This window comes from Rhinopithecus roxellana, chromosome 11, assembly GCF_007565055.1.
Source record: "Rhinopithecus roxellana isolate Shanxi Qingling chromosome 11, ASM756505v1, whole genome shotgun sequence".
Classification (NCBI taxonomy): domain Eukaryota; kingdom Metazoa; phylum Chordata; class Mammalia; order Primates; family Cercopithecidae; genus Rhinopithecus; species Rhinopithecus roxellana.
This window is the reverse complement of record NC_044559.1, coordinates 126,035,458-126,056,989: the sequence shown is the minus strand read 5'-3', so window position 1 is coordinate 126,056,989 and position 21,532 is coordinate 126,035,458. Positions and strand designations below refer to the sequence as shown.

Sequence of the window (21,532 nt, the reverse complement as noted above, 5' to 3'; positions counted from 1 at the left end):
CAATGAGATACCATCTCACACCAGTTAGAATGGCAATCATTAAGAAGTCAGGAAACAACAGGTGTTGGAGAGGATGTGGAGAAATAGGAACACTTTTACACTGTTGGTGGGATTGTAAACTAGTTCAACCATTATGGAAAACAGTATGGCAATTCCTCAAGGATCTAGAACTAGATGTACCATATGACCCAGCCATCCCACTACTGGGTATATACCCAAAGGATTATAAATTATTCTACTACAAAGACACATGCACACGTATGTTTATTGCAGCACTATTCACAATAGCAAAGACTTGGAATCAACCCAAATGTCCATCTGTGACAGACTGGATTAAGAAAATGTGGCACATATACACCATGGAATACTATGCAGCCATAAAAAAGGATGAGTTTGCGTCCTTTGTAGGGACATGGATGCAGCTGGAAACCATCATTCTCAGCAAACTATCACAAGAAGAGAAAACCAAACACCGCATGTTCTCACTCATAGGTGGGAACTGAACAATGAGATCACTAGGACTCGGGAAGGGGAACATCACACACTGGGGCCTATCATGGGGAGGGGGGAGGGGGGAGGAGGGAGCGATTGCATTGGGGAGTTATACATGATATAAATGATGAATTGATGGGTGCTGACGAGTTGATGGGTGCAGCACACCAACATGGCATAAGTATACATATGTAACAAACCTGCACGTTATGCACATGTACCCTAGAACTTAAAGTATAATAAAAAATTAAAAAAAAAAAAAAAAAGAAAATTCAGAAATCACTGGTCTTCTGTGTCGCTCGCACTGGGAGTTGGAGACTGGAGCTGTTCCTATTCGGCCATCTTGCTCCGCCCCCCTGTAGCATTTATCTTTTGAAAATAAAACTGCAATCAATACTTCAATCTCTTAAGCTCTGCATTTCATAAATGATACTTTTTCAGGAGGTAGGGTTCCTAAGGCTTATGGAAGTTCTTTTTAAATAGCAGGACATGAAATATGATACCTGTACCCAGGTTAACACGTGGGATAATAAAATGTATTACATCACCTACTGTTATTAGGGTCTAATTCCTTCTAATTAGTTACATGTGAATTAACACATATCCTCCCCTTTATCATATCTAGGGAAAATAATTTGAGGTGATCAATGTAGATAAAAGCCCTGCAAAGAGCTACTGTACAAGAGAAAAGTAAAACACAAGAATTCCACAATTCTTAATGTAATTTTAAGCTTTGATACTTGTAGAAGTAACAATTCTACAAACATTTACAAAACATCATTGAAAAACTTGTTGTATTTCTTTTATGTTTATTTAGTTTTGCCATTTTTTAAAGTGACAGGGTCTCATTATGTTGTCAAGGCTGGAGTGCAATGGCTATTTACAGGCACAATCACAGCGCACTGCAGCCTCAAAGGCTGAGCCTCAAGTGATTCTCCCATTTAAGACTTGTGAGTAGCTGGGACTACAAGCATGCCAAGCTCCTGAATATTAAGCTTTTGATTTTTCGTTTCAGCCCTTCTTGAAGATAGCAGATATTGACTGAAATGAAAAAGTTAAAAGCTTAACATTCAAATTCTGCAAAATAAACCTAGAGGCGGTGGTACACACCTATGGTCCCAGCTACTTGGTAGACTGACATGGGAAGATTGCTTGAGGCCAGGGTTTTCAGGCTGTGGTGCACTATGATTGTGTCTCTGATTGCACTGTAGCTTGGGCAATATAGTGAGGCACCATCTATTAAAAATAAAAAGAAGAAATACAATTACACTTCCAAATGATATTTTGTAAAGATTTATAGCATGTACATATATGTTGCAGTCCTCTGGAGGGCCCAGGCACACTATATTAAAGCTAAAAACTGCCCTGAAACTTTCAGGACACTTCATATTTTATTATTTTTATATAACCACTGGATCACCATGTTGCTTGGCACTATGAAATCATCTTTGAATACATTTACTTGACAATAAGGAAATTTATCAGCAAATGAGAATCATTATAGTTCACAAGAAATACACCACAGACCTTCATAAAAGTAGATAATCAATAACCAATACTTTCTCTTTTTATGACCCCAAACATGCTAAACTGCTAATAAGAAGGGCTTACAAAGGATGTGAATGGCAAATGTTATCTGGCAGCTTTTGCTTGATGATTGCCAGTAACTAGTAGTTACTGGTAAAAGTAGGAAGGAAGAGTCCTTCCATACCTGACAATCCTGGGTCTGCTCCTAGTGGCTTTAGGAGTTGTTAGACTCCCATGTTTTAACAGTGATACTGCACTGATTCCAAATGCATATGCAGCAATATTGGGGAAAAGAGAAAACATAAACAGAAAAGTTATCTTTAAAATCTAAAAAGTTAAACTATTGTTTTAAAAGTCTTACATAGATCACAGCTATCAGCCCACACACTAAGCAAATATCTGTGTGTGGGGCAGAAGGAGTCTTCACTTTGGAATGGTTTTTATAACTCCTTTTACATTAAATGGGACAGAATAGTGTAAGAGTGTATTGTTACCCTGACAAGGTCCCGTTCTTTACTATGAAGTGCAATCTTAGTTGTCCTTGAGTTTACTTGAATTGAGGTGTTTCTTCTTTTGAAAATACCAACTTTTCTAGTTCTTTAGCCAGGAGAAGTGATATTTTCCCATGTTTTTGATGAGGGGTTCAGATGTTACATTACCCCTCATTTCTTCCTTCAGAAGAGGATGGCCTTAGCACACTGAAGATGAAATACATCATCAGCACTCAAAGACCCGTTCTTGGCAGCACTATAGAAAACTTTATATTGTTCCATCCTTGAAAAAACCTAAGAATGTTAAATAGAAAAGAGGTACAATTTTAAAAAGGGTTCCAACTTTTTAACAGTCACCACTGATGATAAGCCACACATGCAACTCCTTTAAATAGTTCAGTTACAGCTGCTTTTTTTTATTTCTTACTATTTATTTATTTATTTGAGAAGGAGTCTTGCTCTGCCGCCCAGGCTGGAGCGCAATGGCACAGTCTTGGCCCACTGCAACCTCTGCCTCCCAAGTTCAAGTAATTCTCTGCCTCAGTCTCCCAAGTAGCTGGGATTACGGGCACCCGCCACCATGCCAAGCTAATTTTCATATTTTTAGTAGCAACGGGGTTTCACCATCTTGGCCAGGTTGGTCTTGAATTCCTGACCTCGTGATCCACCCACCTCGGCCTCCCAAAGTGCTGGAATTAGAGGCATGAGCCACAGCGTCCGGCCCAGTTATAGCTACTTGGCTGATGTTTACACTGCCAAGTTCTGTCAACTCACTACCATAATCTCCTTTCAGGGCTAGAATTAGATTGCTGGAGCAAAGGGGAACTTGTTTTATTAAGTTACTTAAAAATTGGGCTCCCAAAGACGTCACAGTATTGTGACAGGCTTCTAACAGCAGTATCATCTGTTACCTGTGTACTTGTTCCTTAAACATAATGAATGTACACTTTTGCAAAAAGCTAGTTTATTAATCTATTCAAACTCTACCCAATCTATAATAGTTATTATATAATTCAAAGCAAATTTTAACGATGCAGGCATGTGCTGGATTGTATTGGAATATCAAAGAAGTCTAATGACTAAAGCATCAAAAGGCATTACTTCACTTGCACATTAATTATGACAGAAAATGTATTATTTTAAAATGCTTCCAAGGTACTACAGAACATGCCTATTTTAAATGTTCATCCTTGTCAGCTGTAACTTTGCTATGTACTTACCAAAAGTCACAAACCACAAATATTACTTTGTCCCATAAATTTTATCATTTCCAGTAAAATCCCATGAACTTTCTGCATCCAGTACTTGAGACACACACACTTTATACAGTCTAAGTGCAGGTCTCTTGGCTTAGGCACTATTGCTTTGTCTAACAAACCCATGGGATTGACTGCACTGTGGTATGTACAGTAGAAAATGACATAAATTTGCAAACTGAATAATAAAAAATATTCGAGTGGTAAGTGCATTATGTATGTAGACATTGCTCAGAATACAATAACAAGAAATCATTTATGTATGATTATTTGAAAGGGTAAAGGTTCACAAGGGAAATATTACACATGAACTAAATTTGATTAAAATATTCTGAATTATGGTCACAAAAGAGAAGACAATATCTATAATTTTCCAATAATGTGGATCCTTGTAAAAATCATAAAAGATACAGGAAATAGAATGCCAAAAAGGTAATAAGCTCTTCAGTATGTTAGTTAATTTTGAAGCTTTCCATTTTTCTAATCACTACTTAATATGACCTAGTCACAGATGTTGGCATTGGTGTTTGAATGAAAACCCACTTAGTAACTTCATAGCCTTACCTCCAGCTTCCATGTTCTTTCTCTGTCAAGAAGATAAACTGGAGAATACAGGCTGTTGTCATGTGCCAAGGTGCGAAGATCAAAGTAGAATCTGCTATAAGACTGCCAGTAACGCTGATATTATAATTAATTAGCTTCAAGAATTGCCTTTCCAACTCATTCCTGGGGAAGGAGAAACACAACAAAACCAACTCAGGACAATGTTAGTTCAAAAACATTATTTCATGTTAAGAAATGTGGTAAAATCACCATGTGCTCTAGTTTATTAGAACACATGAAAGAACTCACACTGTACAGAACCCTACTATCTAAGAAATACAAGAAAGCATGGAACTTTCCCAGTTCTCTTTGAAAACTTAGAAAAACAAAAACAACTTGAATGTAAAAACTGTGTTAATAAACTTGATTTTCCCACGTGCTTTCAAAGATATATTCGAATTTAATATGGAGAAAAATGACATAATCTTAAGAAACATGGTAAATCCTTCACCTTTTTCATTTCTTTAAAAACATGAAAGGATTCAATGGAGAAAACCCTTATAAATACAAACATCCGTGGTAAGGTCTTCAATTGTCCCAGTTCCACATGAAGATAAGAACTCATTTTTGAAATAAAACCTATGAATGTAAAGAATGTGGAAATGCCTTCATTTACATAATACTTGCTCCAAGACCCATGATAACACATACTGGAGATAGACCTTATAAATATAAGAAAGCACACTGGATTGGAACCCCAGTAGATTATCAAATACAGAAAAGTTTTCAGTTTTAACAATTTCTTCAACATTTATATGAAAACTTCCCCTACAGGGAAATCCTCTCAGTGTTCCTAAATTGGAGAGCCTGATGCAAATTGATTATGTTATAATCTTTAAAACTATGCATAAGTAAATGTTATACTACTTATAAATATTTTGTTTCTTAGTGATTCTTCATTTGAAAGGGTCTCTGTCCTTACTTCCACTTCTTTTGCAAGACAACACTGAGGTCAGAATTTTGTAGATACTCCTTAAACAATATTAAATGAATTTAATAGGCAGGTTTTTTTTGTTAAGTCAGTTAATAAAATTTTTCTCCGTTTATTTAAAAATATCAGAGCCTGATGCAAATTGACTATGGTATAACCTTAAAAAATGTGCATAAGTAAATGTTATACTGCTTATAAATATTTTGTATCTTAGTGATTCTTCATTTGAAAGGGTCTCTGTCCTTACTTTCACTTCTTTTGCAAGAAAACACTGAGGTCAGGATTTTGTAGATACTCCTTAAGCAATATTAAATGAATTTAATAGGCAGTATTTTTTGGTTAAGTCAGTTAATAAAATTTTTCTCTGTTTATTTAAAAATATCACACTGAGCTACTAGAATAGCTCTAAATTCTTTTTTGAAACAAATACAGTCTATACAGGTGGATTCCTACACTAATGTCCAAACAGGGCACAGCTGCTTGCAGTCCATTCTGCATCTAGCACCCCAAGTTTGGGATGAGGAGAAAGGTGACAGGCTTCTCTGCACTTGTGCAGCTGACTCAGGGCTCATTCTTGAGGGTTCCATTGCACATCTCAGACTCCACGCTCACTCCCAAGGCGCTGCAGTAGTGATCAGATGACAGAAATGATGGATGCCATTTATTAGCTGTCACTATTATGGGGCAGGAATACTCTTTACACTTCAGATGGTAGAAAGATCAAAGAGAAACACCTTGGCTAGACTAAACCCATTTTATGACACGCCTTTTTGTAGGACGATGGCCTTACACAGTGTTTCCTCTAAGTTGGAAATGAAACCCCAAGGTGCTCAGCATCTGTCACCCCTGGACAGAACAGAATGTGCGGATGAGTTGAATGCAGTGAGAGGGGAACAGGCTGGGAGCAGCCCTCTGCCACATGATTATTCAGCTGTCCTGGCAAAAGATTTTTGTTTATTGTTTGTTTTGAGACAGGGTCTTGGCTCTGTCACTCAGGCTAAAGTGCAGTGGCATGATCCTAGCCTTTCAAGTAGCTGGGACTACAGGTTCATGCCGCTTTTTAAAAATTCTTTTTGTAGAGACAGGGTCTCACTTGTTGCCCAGGCTGGTGTTAAACTCCTGTGATTAAGTGATACTCCCACCTTGGCCTCCCAAAGTGCTGGTATTACAGACATGAGCCACTGTATCCAGCACTTTGTCAAATGTTTAAATAAATATAAAACTAGAGTAATCTTACCACTTTCATAGTAATCCCTGTAAAGACTTAACTGTATAAAAACAATACCTCAACAGCATATTAGGTTTCTTGGTTTTAAAGTTTTAATCTTTTATCCATCGGATAAGTCAACAAATGCTTGATGTTCTCTGGTATGGAAAGCAGTTAGGATATAAGCAGATATGTGGTTTTCTCATTTGTTTAACTGAAAACCCCACTGAAACTACTTCTAACATTAATTTTCTATTCATATAACCATAAGACTATGGGAATATAAATCAGATAATGCTTTAATAATCAGCTAATCTGGACTTAATTTACTATAGGAATATATGCACTTCATAATCTCTTACGTTTTTCCACAAACGTATTTTAAATGTATAAAATACAATATTTTATATAACACGCTTATTAATAGAGGCTTAGTTACTGAAGAAACCCATTATGTCTACAGGATATGTATCTTCTTAGTTTTTTGTTGTTTTTTAAATGGCTGAATAGCATACCCTTTACAGGCACAGCAAATTTTCTGAATAGGAGTTGCTCAGTTTAACTTACATGTATGTATGTATGTATGTATGTATGTATGTATGTATGTATGTGTGTCTGTGTGTGTATGTGTATAAATACATATAAAATCCTCATAGCTTAGCTCCCACCTATAAGTGAGAACATATGATATTTGGTTTTCCATTCCTGAGTTACTTCACTTAGAATAATGGCATCCAGCTCCATCCAAGTTGCTACAAAGGCCATTATTTCATTCTGTTTTACGGCTCAGCAGTATTCCATGGTGTATATATTCCAAGCTTTCTTTATCTATGCATTCATTGATGGGCATTCCATATTTTTGCAGTTGCAAATTGTGCTGCTATCAACATGCATGTGCATGTGTCTTTTTCATACAACTTCTTTTGTTTTGGGTAGAAACCCAGTGTGAGATTGCTGGATTGAATGGCAGTACTGTTTTCCACAGTGGTTGTACTAGTTTACGTTCCTATCAGCAGTGTAAGTGTTCCCTTCTCACCAAATCCATACCAACATGTATGATTTTTCAATTTTTAAATTATGGCCATTCTTGCAGGAGTAAGGTGGTATCACACTGTGGTTTTTATTTGCATTTCCCTGATAATTAGTGATGTTTCTGAAGGAAAATATATTCTAACAAGACAAACAGATGTTGAAAAGTTTTAAGAAAAATCTGATAAACACTAATTTTGAAATGGTTCAATTTACAGTCCAAAAGAGATCATTACAATCAACAGCAGAGGAACAAGATAAATGTACATTACACACTTTGTTGCAATGTTTTACATTTTCTAAAATTCGTGAACATAGCTCCTGCTCAGAGCATAGATCTGGGTGCTTCTGTGTTCACAAACAGCATTGTGTAGTACTGGAGCTGGCTTCTGCCACCACTGCTTCTGGAGCTCACATCTGTGGAAACCTGCACATTTCTCTGCATATTCTCTGACCTTGTAACTAGAACTAGAGCCCTACTGGATTTGCTGCAGGTTTTGAGAACAATAGCTGCCATTATAGCAGGACTAAGTGTTCATAATTACAAATTTTGCTCCCTTCAAGAAACCAATTTACAGACTGATGACAGCAGTGATTAAGAGCACTTTAGCTTCTGCAGCTTTCAAAGTACTTCTATTTGTTTCAAATTCACTTTCTGTTACATCCTTTGCTAAAATGGTTACTAGCAATATCACCATAACAATTCAGTTTCTACAATTAGCAAAGCAGTAATTTAGCAGCCATTTCAAAACTAACTGACCATCACTAGTGAGTCTCTTCTTAGTCACAAGAATCCTCAATTCACTTGTAAATATACAGTGTAGTAATTCTGAATGAAAGTCTTTAAAAATGTTTTTGGGGTATATTATAGGTGTATATATTTATGTGGTATATAAAATATTTTGATGACTACAATGTGTAATAATCACATCGGGGTAAATGAAGTATCCATCATGCCTCAAGCATACCTTTGTTTTACAAATAATTCAATTGCACCCTTTTAGTTACTGTAAAATGTACAATTAAATAATTATTGACTGTTGTCACCCTGTATATTAGATCTTATTTATTTTTTCTAACTATATGTGTGTATCTATTAACCATTACCCCTTACTCCTCATCCCCCATACTACTTTTACCAGCCTCTGCTAACGATTCTCCTACTCTATGTCTTCATGAGTTAAATTGTTTGAGGCTAGGCACAGTGGCTCACGTCTATAATCCCAGCACTTTGGGAGGCCGAGGTGGGTAGATCACAAGGTCAGGAGTTCAAGACCAGCCTGGCCAGCATGGCGAAACCTCATCACTACTAAAAATACAAAAATTAGCCAGGCATGGTGGCACATGCCTGTAATCCCAGCTACTCGGGAGGTGAAGATAGGAGAATCACTTGACCCCAGGAGGCGGAGGTTGCAGTGAGCCGATATAGCACCACTGCACTCCAGTCTGGGTGACAGAGCAAGACTACATCTCAAAAAACAAACAAACAAAAAAACTGAATTAATGTTTAGCTCCCACAAATAAGTGAGAGCATGTGAAGTTTGTTTTTCCGTGCCTGGCTTATTTCACTGAACATTTCCATCCATGTTCTTGCAAATAACAGGATCTCATTCTCTTTTGTGGTTGAATAGTACTCCATTGTGTATATGTACCACATTTTCTTTAGCCACTTATCTGTTGATGGAAACTTGGAATGCTTCCAAATCTTGGGTGTTGTGAATAGTGCTGCAATATACATGAGAGTGCAGGTATCTCTGATATTCTGACTTCCTTTCTTTTGCATATATACCCAGCAGTAGGATTGTTGGATCATATGGTAGCTCTATTTTTAGTTTTGAGAAACTCCAAACGTTTCTCCATAATGGTTGTACTTAAATTACATTCCCACTAACAGTGTATGAGGGTCACCTTTTCTCTGTATCCTCACCAGCATTTGTTATTGGCTATCTTTAGAATAAAAGCCATTTTAAGTGGGTAAGATGATCTCTCATTGTAATTTTGATTTACAGTTCTCTGAAGATCAATGATATTGATGTTGAGTATCTTTTCATATACCTATCTGCTATTTGTATGCCTTTCTTAGTTTTGAAACAGGGTCTCACTTTGTCACTCAGGTTGGAGTGCAGTGGCACAATCACAGCTCACTGCAGCCTCAACCTCTCGGGCTCAGGTAATAATAAGCCTCCCAAACAGCTGAAACCACAGGCACGTGTCATCATGCTGGCTAATGTATCCTCTTTTGAGAAATGTCTATTCAGATATTTTGCCCATTTTAAAAATAAGATTATTAGATTCATTTTCTATGGACTTATTTGAGCTTTTAAAATATTTTGGTTATTAATCCCTTGTCAGATAGTTTTCAAATATCTTTCCCCATTCTGTGGGTTGTTTCTTCACTTAATTGACTGTTTACTTTGCTGTGCAGAAGCTTTTTAATTTGATGTGACCTAATTTGCCCATTTTTGCTTGGCTGCCTGTGCTTATGAAATATTCAAGAAATATTTGCTGAGTCCAGTATCCCAGAGAGTTTTCCCAATGTTTTATTGTTTCATATTTCAGGTCTTAGATTTAATTTTTATTATTATTATTATACTTTAAGTTCTAGGGTACATGTGTATAACGTGCAGGTTTGTTACATATGTATAATTGTGCCATGTTGGTGTGTTGCACCCATTAACTCATCATTTATATCAGGTATAACTCTCAGTGCAATCCCTCCCCCCTCCCACCTCCCCATGATAGGCCACTGTGTGTGATGTTCCCCTTCCCGAGACTAAGTGATCTCATTGTTCAGTTCCCACGTATGAGTGAGAACATGCACTGTTCGGTTTTCTGTTCTTGTGATAGTTTGCTGAGAATGATGGTTTCCAGCCGCATCCATGTCCCTACAAAGAATGCAAACTCATCCTTTTTTATGGCTGCATAGTATTCCATGGTGTATATGTGCCACATTTTCTTAATCCAGTCTGTCACTGATGGACATTTGGGTTGATTCCAAGTCTTTGCTATTGTGAATAGTGCCGCAATAAACATACGTGTGCATGTGTCTTTATAGCAACATGATTTATAATCCTTTGGGTATATACCCAGGAATGGGATGGCTGGGTCATATGGTACTTCTAGTTCCAGATCCTTGAGGAATCACCATACTGTTTTCCATAATGGTTGAACTAGTTTACAATCCCACCAACAGTGTAAAAGTGTTCCTATTTCTCCACATCCTCTCCAGCACCTGTTTTTTCCTGACTTTTTAATGATTGCCATTCTAACAGGTGTGAGATGCTATCTCATTGTGGTTTTGATTTGCATTTCTCTGATGGCCAGTGATGATGAGCATTTCTTCATGTGTCTGTTGGCTGTACTCATGTCTTCTTTTGAGAAATGTCTGTTCATATCCTTTGCCCACTTTTTGATGGGGTTGTTTGTTTTTTTTTCTTGTAAATTTGTTTGAGTTCTTTGTAGGTTCTGGATATTAGCCCTTTGTCAGATGAGTAGATTGCAAAAATTTTCTCCTATTCTGTAGGTTGCCTGTTCACTCTGATGGTAGTTTCTTTTTCTGTGCAGAAGCTCTTCAGTTTAATTAGATCCCATTTGTCAATTTTGGCTTTTGTTGCCATTGCTTTTGGTGTTTTAGACATGAAGTCCTTGCCCATGCCTATGTCCTGAATGATATTACCTAGGTTTTCTTCTAGGGTTTTATGGTATTAGGTCTAACATTTAAGTCTCTAATCCATCTTGAATTAATTTTCGTATAAGGAGTAAGGAAAGGATCTAGTTTCAGCTTTCTACTTATGGCTAGCCAATTTTCCCAGCACCATTTATTAAATAGGGAATCCTTTCCCCATTTCTTGTTACATGATTGTATATTTAGAAAACCCCATTATCTCAGCCCAAAATCTCCTTAAGCTGATTAGCAACTTCAGCAAAGTCTCAGGATACAAAATCAATGTGCAAAAATCACAAGCATTCTTATACACCAGTAACAGACAGAGAGCCAAATCATGAATGAACTTCCATTCACAATTGCTTCAAAGAGAATAAAATACCTAGGACTCCAACTTACAAGGGATGTAAAGGACCTCTTCAAGGAGAACTACAAACTACTGCTCAGTGAAATAAAAGAGGACACAAACAAATGGAAGAACATACCATGCTCATGGATAGGAAGAATCAATATTTTGAAAATGGCCATACTGCCCAAGGTAATTTGTAGATTCAATGCCATCCCCATTAAGTTACTGAGTTTCTTCACAGAATTGGCAAAAACTGCTTTAAAGTCATATGGAACCAAAAAAGAGCCCGCGTTGCCAAGACAATCCTAAGTCAAAAGAAGAAAGCTGGAGGCATCACGCTACCTGACTTCAAACTATACTACAAGGTTACGGTAACCAAAACAGCATGGTACTGGTACCAAAACAGAGATATAGACCAATGGAACAGAACAGAGTCCTCAGAAATAATACCACACATCTACAGCCATCTGATCTTTGACAAACCTGAGAAAAACAAGAAATGGGGAAAGGATTCCGTATTTAAATTTTTTTAAATTTTTAATGTTTTAAAAAATAGAGACAGAATCTCACTGGTTTGCCTGAGCTGGTATTGACCTACCAGGCTCAAGTGATTCTTCTATCTCAGTCTACCAAAGTGCTGGGATTACAGGCGTGAGCCACCACACCCAGCTGAGATTTAAATCTTTAATCCATTTTGATTTGATTTTTGTATAAGGTGAGAAACAGAGGTCTAGTTTCATTCCTCTGCATATGAATATCCAGTTTTCCCAGCACTACTTATTGATGAGACTGTCATTTCCCCATTGTATATGCTTGGTACCTTTGCTGAAAATGAGTTCACTGCAGATGTATAAACTGGTTTCTGGGTTTTCTATTCTGTTCCATTCATTTATGTGTCTGTTTTTATGCCAGCGCCATGCTGTTATGGTTACTATAGCTATAGAGTATAGTTTGAAATCAGATAACGTGATTCCTCCAGTTTTGTTTGTTTTTTTGCTCAGGATAGCTTCGGATATTCTGAGTCTTTTGTAGTTATGTATAAATTTTAGAATTCATTTTTTAATTTCTATTTCTGTGAAGAATGTCATTGTGTTTTGCAGAATTGTAGAGGTACCACATTGGTGGGCTGAGATCAGACCTGAAGGAATTCTCTGGATTAGCCCACAGGGACTCACTTCTTCCCTTACTTTCTCACAAATGAAGTCTCTCTTTCTGTGCTAGGCTGCCTGGAGCTCAAAGAGGAGCAATACAAGCACCCCTGTGGTCACCAACACTGGGACAGCACTAGGTCTGAAGCTGGCACAGCACTGTGGCGGACCAAGGCCCGCTGTAACAACTACCCACTGCCACCTATTTCACTCAAGGCCCCTGGGCTCTACAATTAGCAAGTAGTGAAGTCAGCCAGGCTTCTATTCTTCCCTTAAGTGCAGTAAGTTCCTCTGGTCCCTGGATGGGATCAGAGGTGCTGTCTGGGAGCCAGGGCTGGAGTCATAAACCTTAGACACCTACCTGGTGTTCTGTTCTACCATGGCTGAGCTGGCACTGAATCTACCAGGCAAATCTATTCCCACTCTTCCTTCCCCTTTCCCCAGGCAGAGTAGTTTGTCCACATGTACACCATCAACACAGTCCCCTGGGGATTACTGTCAGGTCACCACTGATGCTCACTCAATGCCCAAGCACTTCAGTCAGCTTGTGGTGAATGCTGCCTGGCCTGGAACTCACTCTTCAGGGCAGTGGGCTCCCCTATGGCCCAGGGTAGCTCCAGAGATGCCATCCAAGGGCCAAGGCCTGAATCAGGGACTCCAATAGTCCACTTGGTGCTCTTCTCCATTGTAGCTGAGCTGGTATCTAAGCTCAAGAAAAATCTTCTTAACTCTTCCCTTGGCTTTTCTCAAGCAGAGGGAGTCTCTCCTCACAGCCACCACAACTGGGAATGTCCTGGGTCACACCTGCAGCCAGCACATCTCTGAGTCTCACTCGAGGCCCATGGCATGTACTACCTGGTCACCACTGATGATTCTTCAGGGCCCAAGGGCTCTTTCATCAGAAAGTGATGAATCCTGCCATTACTGAGTCCCTTTAAGGCAGCAAGTTCCCTTCTGGCCAAAGGTTTGTCTAGAGATGTTATCCTGAAGCTGGAACCTGAAATGGGGGTCTCATGACTCTGACCTCTCCTGCTGTGGCTGAGCTAGTATCCAAGTTGCAAGACAAAGCCCTCTTTCCTCCCCTCAAGTGGAAGAAAGAGGTCTCTGTCAGAGCTGTGAGCTGCACTGTCTAGGATTGGAGGAGCGGTGGACAAGCACTCCCTAGCTGCCCCAGCTGCTGTCTCTGTAGGTCACATTCCCCTAAATACACTGTCTCCAAGCACAGCACAGCAGTCCTTGTGGCCTAGACAGACTTTTAGATTTATTAAGGACCCCAGAGTATTTTATCCCACAGTAGCCGTTAACCTTTCACAACTCAAGTTCCAATCACTGGGATGAACAATTCTTCTCTGGCTAGGACTAGACTAAATTTTTCCTCCATGGGTGGGCATTGGATGACTGCAGCCTTGTTTTGCTTTCTGCTATGACAAGGCAGCGCTGAATTTAGTGCAAAGTCCCACAGTTGCTGTGTTCTCCTTCCCCTAAGGATGTAGCCCCTTTCCTCACCACAGGTCCACTGCTGGGACATGGGGAAGGGGTGGCATCAGCAATTCAAGACTGTCTTTTCTACACTATTCAGTGCTTCTTTCAGTGATATGAAGTTAAAACCAGGTACTATGATTGTTTACCAGATTTTTAGTTCCTATGCAGGTGATTTTTTTATTTAGATAGTTGCTAAATTTGTTATTCCTGCGGGAGCAAAATTGGCAGTGACTGCCATTCAACCATCAGGCTCCACCTCTGTGACTGCATACATTCTGAAAGACAGTCTTAACTGGAGTAACAGGCAAATGTAAAAAAAAAAGAAAAGAAAAGAAAAGAAAAACAACAACCCAAAACCTCTTGCCACTGCCTGTCATGATCTTGATCTTCATATGCTGCTCAATGTCATCAAGAGGTATTCCTTCAGATTTACCTAAGTGTCACCCACAAAGCCATTCTCACTGTCTAGTGGACACTGTGAGAGCCTCTGCTGGAAATGCCTCCCTGGCTCTCTCTACCTACCAGCTCCAAGGCCCTTCCCTTTACGGAAGTCATGAGGCGAGACTGGAAGAAATACCCCAGGAAGGTCCCGTTTCAGTATCATGTTGGTGCCATCTGTGAGCAGCCCCATGACTCAGCAAGATTTCTTGCACTCTCACAGGTAACACGGGGCCCCCAAAGTGCTGCTGTGTTTGTATGAGTGCCCCGGGAACCTCCTGAGTGTGGTGAGCGCTGGGTGATGCTCCAGCAATGTTTTTCAGACTGCCTGAGGGGGAACACTGGAACTTCTAACTCATCAGCCCAATTTCTAAACACATGCAACACTCCTATTGGGGATGGGACAGAGGCAGAGGGATCTGTGGCTATTCTGTATCTCAAAGTTTCTATAAAACAGAACTTCAGATAAAAGCAGGGGAACACCAGCAAAAGCAAATTCACAAGGTGTAACTCAGGGTGAAACCACATTTTTCACAGTCCAGAGGCCCTAGACCGTTCACTGGACAAATAATTATTTCAAAGGCCACATATGTGCTCCTTAAAAAGAGACTGGAACTTGCACACAGCTTTGAAAAAGCCACAAAGATATTTACTGTATTATTATGTTCTTGTAGTACACTGGTAATATAATGCCAAAAATATTCACCAGAAAAATATTTTCCAATTTATGGGCAGATTATGAAAACATCAATTTACCAAGACCTACCAGCAAACAATGAAAAATATGAACCATTGTTCTAAAGCTGGATGGAAAAAGTATGCGGTGTTTATGCCCATTTTCGTTATCTGCATAATGTAAACTTTAAAAATATTTCCTAAAGCGTTTAAGTTTATGGGAGCATGTAAAGTACTGAAAAATGGTTAGAAAGTTCACAAAAACCGTACAAACTCACATTTCTTCAACTGTAATGTTCTCAAAGAGCTTGCAGTAGTCCTCATTCCACACAGCCATATCACTCCAAACCTTGGATGCAAGAAGAATGGCTCCCAATACAATCCTCTTCCAGTTAGTTGGACAAATGTTGATATCAGCATAATTTACAAGTCTTTCTATGTAAATCTGCAAAACAGAGCACTGGCCTTTGACTTAGCTCAGTTTAAGTGCTGTGATAAGAACTCTTATGAATGACAGATTTCTTCTGGTTTTGACCAGAAAGTAAGTGCTTATGCTTACGTTCTACAGAGATTGGCTTAATCAGGCTAAACAAGGGGCCACATCACAATTGATCAGATATTTCTGCTACCTACTCTTCCCATGGAAATTCACAGCCCAATTTTGGTCACAAGAATGACCGTATATCTCAGCCAAGGGCATCATGAAGACAGGAAGTGTTGTCACCTTCACACTCATAAAAGACAGCACACATACAGGCCCAGTGTGGATTAAAGTCATTCAATAAATCCTTAAGTGTCTACCACATATAATGTCTCACACGGAGCTGGTAGGTAGATGGGAATTTTACAAGTTTGTCAAGTTTGAATATGTAAAACCCATGTGATAGTGAGCAAATGTTAACCTCCTGTTCACAAAAGCTCACCTTTCTGTGGCACTAGCTTAATAAACTGCTGGTCAAGACAGCCTCCCAGTAGCGGCTGTGAAGAGCAGCATGACAGACACAGGTCTATGGGGTTGTAAAACATTCCCCATATTCAGTTGCTCACTTGATAAGAAACCCACTTGTATAAAGATGTTCCTTCTCACATCCCCTATTTTTCACATCTTCATGATCACTTCATAAAAATTTATTCTGTCTTACATCATCTGCAACTTAGACAATTCTGTTGGTTTTAAGATAGAAAGAGCTGCCAGTCTCTCTATCCCTAGGATTCCTCTAAACCTACCAGGCAGTTGGTGAGACAATTCAATGAATTACTTTACATCTATCAAACATCTGTCCTAAAAATAATTGGACAAAATGAACAGCTGAGTAAAGATTAAAGGTGAGCTGTGAGGTGTTACCTCAGAGGGTGCTCTGCAGAACAGTATGTCTGTGAGCTACTTAAACTTTTTACATTGAAACAAAAGGACAAAACTTTATATAAATGAGTGAGTTCATTTCCTTTTTGTTGTTTTGTTTGTTTGTTTTTGTTTCTTTTGTTTTTATTATACTTTAAGTTCTAGGGTATATGTGCACAACGTGCAGGTTTGTTACATACGTATACATGTTCCATGTTGGTGTGCTGCACCCATTAACTCATCATTTACATTAGGTATATCTCCTAATGCTATCCCTACCCTTACCCCTCCCCACAATAGGACCCGGTGTGTGATGTTCCCCTTTCTATGTCCAAGTGATCCCATTGTTCAATTTCCACCTATGAGTGAGAACATGCGGTATTTGGTTTTCTGTGGTGGATATGTGCCACATTTTCTTAATCCAGTCGGTCACTGATGGATATTTGGGTTGATTCCAAGTTTTGCTATTGTGAATAGTGCCACAATAAACATACGTGTGTATGTGTCTTTGTAGCAGCATGACTTATAATCCTTTTGGTATATCCTCAGTAATGGGATGGCTGGGTTAAATGGTATTTCTAGTTCTAGATCCTTGAGGAATCGCCATACTGTTTTCCACAATGGTTGAATAAGTTTACAGTCCCACCAACAGTGTAAAAGTGTTCCTATTTCTCCACATCCTCTCCAGCACCAGTTGTTTCCTGATTTTTTAATGATTGCCATTCTAACTGGTGTGAGATGGTATCTCGTTGTGGTTTTGATTTTCATTTCTCTGATGGCAAGTGATGATGAGCATTTTTTCATGTGTCTGTTGCCTGTATGAATGTCTTCTTTTGAGAAGTGTCTGATCACATACTTTGTCCACTTTTTGATGGGGCTGTTTTTTTCTTGTAAATTTGATTGAGTTCTTTGTAGGTTCTGGATATTAGCCCTTTGTCAGATGAGTAGATTGCAAAAATTTTCTCCTATTCTGTAGGTTGCCTGTTCACTCTGATGGTAGTTTCCTTTGCTGTGCAGAAGCTCTTTAGTCTAACTAGACCCCATTTGTCAATTTTGGCGTTTGTTGCCATTGTTTTTGGTGTTTTAGACATGAAGTCCTTGCCCATGCCTATGTCCTGAATGGTATTACCTAGGTTTTCTTCAAGGGTTTTTATGGTTTTTGGACTAACATTTAAGTCTCTGATCCATCTTGAATTAATTTTCATATAAGGAGTAAGGAAAGGATCCAGTTTCAGCTTTCTACTTATGGCTAGCCAATTTTCCCAGCACCATTTATTAAACAGGGAATCCTTTCCCCATTTCTTGTTTTTGTCAGGTTTGTCAAAGATCAGATGGCAGTAGTTGTATGGTATTATTTCTGAGGGCTCTGTTTTGTTCCATTGGTCTATATCTCTGTTTTGGTACCAGTACCATGCTGCTTTGGTTACTGTAGCCTTGTGGTATAGTTTGAAGTCAGGTAGCATGATGCCTCCAGCTTTGTTCTTTTTGTTTAGGATTGTCTTGGCAATGCAGGCTCTTTTTTGGTTCCATATGAAATTTAAAGCAGTTTTTTCCAATTCTGTGAAGAAAGGCATTGGTAGCTTAATGGGGATGGCATTGAATCTATAAATTATCTTGGGCAGTATGGCCATTTTCAAAATATTGATTCTTCCTATCCATGAGCATGGTATGTTCTTCCACTTGTTTGTGTCCTCTTTTATTTCACTGAGCACTGGTTTTAGTTCTCCTTGAAGAGATCCTTTACATCCCTTGTAAGTTGGATTCCTGACTATTTTATTCTCTTTGAAGCTATTGTGAATTGGAGTTCATTCATGATTTGGCTCTCTGTTTGTGTGTTACTGGTGTATAAGAATGCTTGTGATTTTTGCACATTGATTTTGTATCCTGAGACTTTGCTGAAGTTGCTTATCAGCTTAAGGAGATTTTGGACTGAGACAATTGGATTTTCAAAATATACAATCATGTCATCTGCAAACAGGGACAATTTGATTTCTTCTTTTCCTAACTGAATACCATTTATTTCTTTCTCTTGCCCAATTGCCCTAGCCAGAAATTCCAACACTATGTTGAATAGGAGTGGTGAGAGAGGGTATCCCTGTCTTGTGCCAGTTTTCAAAGGGAATGCCTCCAGTTTTTGCCCATTCAGTATGATATTGACTGTGGGTTTGTCATAAATAGCTCTTATTATTTTGAGATACGTTCCATCAATACCGAATTTATTGAGCGTTATTAGCATGAAGGGCTGTTGAATTTTGTCAAAGGTCTTTTCTGCATCTATCGAGATAATCATGTGGTTTTTGTCTTTGGTTCTGTTTATATGCTGGATTACATTTATTGATTTGCATATGTTGAACCAGTCTTGCATCCCAGCAATGAAGCCCACTTGATCATGGTAGATAAGCTTTTTGATGTGCTGCTGGATTTGGTTTGCCAGTATTTTATTGAGGATTTTTGCATCGATGTTCATCAGGGATATTGGTCTAAAATTCTCTTTTTTTGTTGTGTTTCTGCCAGGCTTTGGTATCAGGATGATGTTGACCTCATAAAATGAGTTAGGGAGGATTCCCTCTTTTTCTATTGATTGGAATAGTTTCAGAAGGAATGGTACCAGCTCCTTCTTGTACCTCTGGTATCATTCGGCTGTGAATCTGTCTGGTGCTGGACTTTTTTTGGTTGGTAGGCTATTAATGATTGCCTCAATTTCAGAGCCTGCTATTGGTCTATTCAGGGATTCAACTTCTTCCTGGTTTAGTCTTGGGAGAGTGTATGTATCCAGGAAATTATCCATTTCTTCTAAGTTTTCTAGTTTATTTGCGTAGACGTGTTTATAGTGTGCTCTGATGGTAGTTTGTATTTCTGTGGGGTTGGTGGTGATATCTCCTTTATCATTTTTTATTGCATGTATTTGATTCTTCTCTCTTTTCTTCTTTATTAGTCTTGCTAGTGGTCTATCAATTTTGTTGATCTTTTCAAAAAACCAACTCCTGGATTCATTGATTTTTTGGAGGGTTTTATGTGTCTCTATCTCCTTCAGTTCTGCTTGGATCTTAGTTATTTCTTGCCTTCTGCTAGCTTTTGAATGTGTTTGCTCTTGCTTCTCTAGTTCGTTTAATTGTGATGTTAGGGTGTCAATTTTAGATCTTTCCAGCTTTCTCTTGTGGGCATTTAGTGCTATAAATTTCCCTCTACACACTGCTTTAAATGTGTTCCGGAGATTCTGGTATGTTATATCTTTGTTTTTATTGGATTCAAAGAACATCTTTATTTCTGCCTTCATTTTGTTATGTACCCAGTAGTCATTCAGGAGCAGGTTCAGTTTCTACGTAGTTGAGCAGTTTTGATTGATTCGTTATAATTTCTGTTCTTTTACATTTGCTGAGGAGTGCTTTACTTTTTAGTTTCTTTGCGCTGGGTACGTAGTTCCTCCATTAGTTCTGAGAAGTTTGATGGACTGAAATCTTCTTCGCTCAAATCGTCAAAGTCATTCTCCATCCAGCTTCGTTCCGTTGCTGGCAATGAGCTGCGTTCCTTTGGAGGGGGAGATGTGCTCTGATTTTTTGAATTTCCAGCTTTTCTGCACTACTCTTTCCCCATCTTTGTGGTTTTATCTGCCTTTGGTCTTTGATGATGGTGACGTACTGATGGGGTTTTGGTGTGGGTGTCTTTTCTGTTTGTTAGTTTTCCTTCTAACATTCAAGACCCTCAGCTGCAGGTATGTTGGAGTTTCCTTGAGGTCCACTCCAGACCCTGTTTGCCTGGGTATCAGCAGCAAAGGCTGAAGAAGATAGAATATTGCTGAACAGCAAGTGTTGCTGTCTGATTCTCGCTCTGGAAGCTTCGTCTCAGGGGTGTACCCTGCCATGTGAAGTGTGAGGTGTCGGTGTGCACCTAGTGGGGGATGTCTTCCTGTTAGGCTACTCAAGGGTCAGGGACCCAGTTGAGCAGGCAGTCTGTCCATTCTCAGATCTTAACCTCCGTGCTGGGAGACCCACTGCTCTCTTCAAAGCTGTCAGACAGGGACATTTACCTCTGCTGAGGTTTCTGCTGCTTTTTGTTTAGTTATGCCTTGTCCCCAGAGGTGCAGTTTACAGAGGGAGGTAGACATCCTTGAGCTGTGGGGGCTCCACTGAATTTGAGCTTCCCAGTGGCTTTGTTTACCTACTTAAGCCTCAGCAATGGCGGGCACCCCTCCCCCATCCTCACTGCCACCTTGCAGTTAGATCTCAGACTGCTATGCTAGCAATGAGGGAGGCTCTGTTGGCGAGGGACCCTCCAGGCCAAGTGTGGGATATAATCTCCTGGTGTGCCTTTTGCTAAGACCCTTGGTAAAGCGCAGTATTAGGGTGGGAGTGTCCCAATTTTCCAGGTGTTGTGTGTCTCAATTTCCTTTGGCTAGGAAAAGGAATTCCCTTCCCTTTTGTGCTTCCCAGACGAGGCAATGCCTGGCCCTGTTTCAGCTCTTGCTGGTCGGGCTGCACCCACAGACCAGCACCAACTGTCTGACACACCTCAGTGAGATGAACCCGGTACCTCAGTTGAAAATGCAGAAATCACCTTCTTCTGTGTTTCTCATGCTGGGAGCTGGAGGCTGGAGCTGCTCCTGTTTGGCTTTCTTGGGTGGGCCCCCCACCCCATTTCACCTTGAGTTTATATCTTGCCTGAAGGGTATCAGATTGCAGAAAACTGCCAGACCTGACACTGATCTGAACACTGCCAAACTCAAATATGTTTTCATTTGAGAAATGTCTGTTCATATCTTTTGCCCACTTTTTGATGGGGTTGTTTGTTTTTTTCTTGTATATTTGTTTGAGTTCTTTGTAGATTCTGGATATTAGCCCTTTGTCAGATGAGTAGATTGCAAAAATTTTCCCCCATTCTGTAGGTTGCCTGTTCACTCT

General features: G+C 39.3%; 1 protein-coding gene across 1 annotated transcript in view; it reads right to left on the bottom strand.

Moving 5' to 3' along the window:
* Positions 1 to 1,923: 1,923 nt before the first annotated feature.
* LOC104677081 (cyclin-Y-like protein 2) overlaps positions 1,924 to 21,532 on the bottom strand; it is a 69,865-nt gene continuing 50,256 nt past the window's right edge. The window contains 4 exon segments of the mRNA XM_030941152.1: positions 1,924 to 2,804; positions 4,331 to 4,431; positions 4,434 to 4,492; positions 15,571 to 15,737. Coding sequence (XP_030797012.1) covers positions 2,694 to 2,804; positions 4,331 to 4,431; positions 4,434 to 4,492; positions 15,571 to 15,737 — 438 coding nt within the window. The 3' untranslated portion in view covers positions 1,924 to 2,693.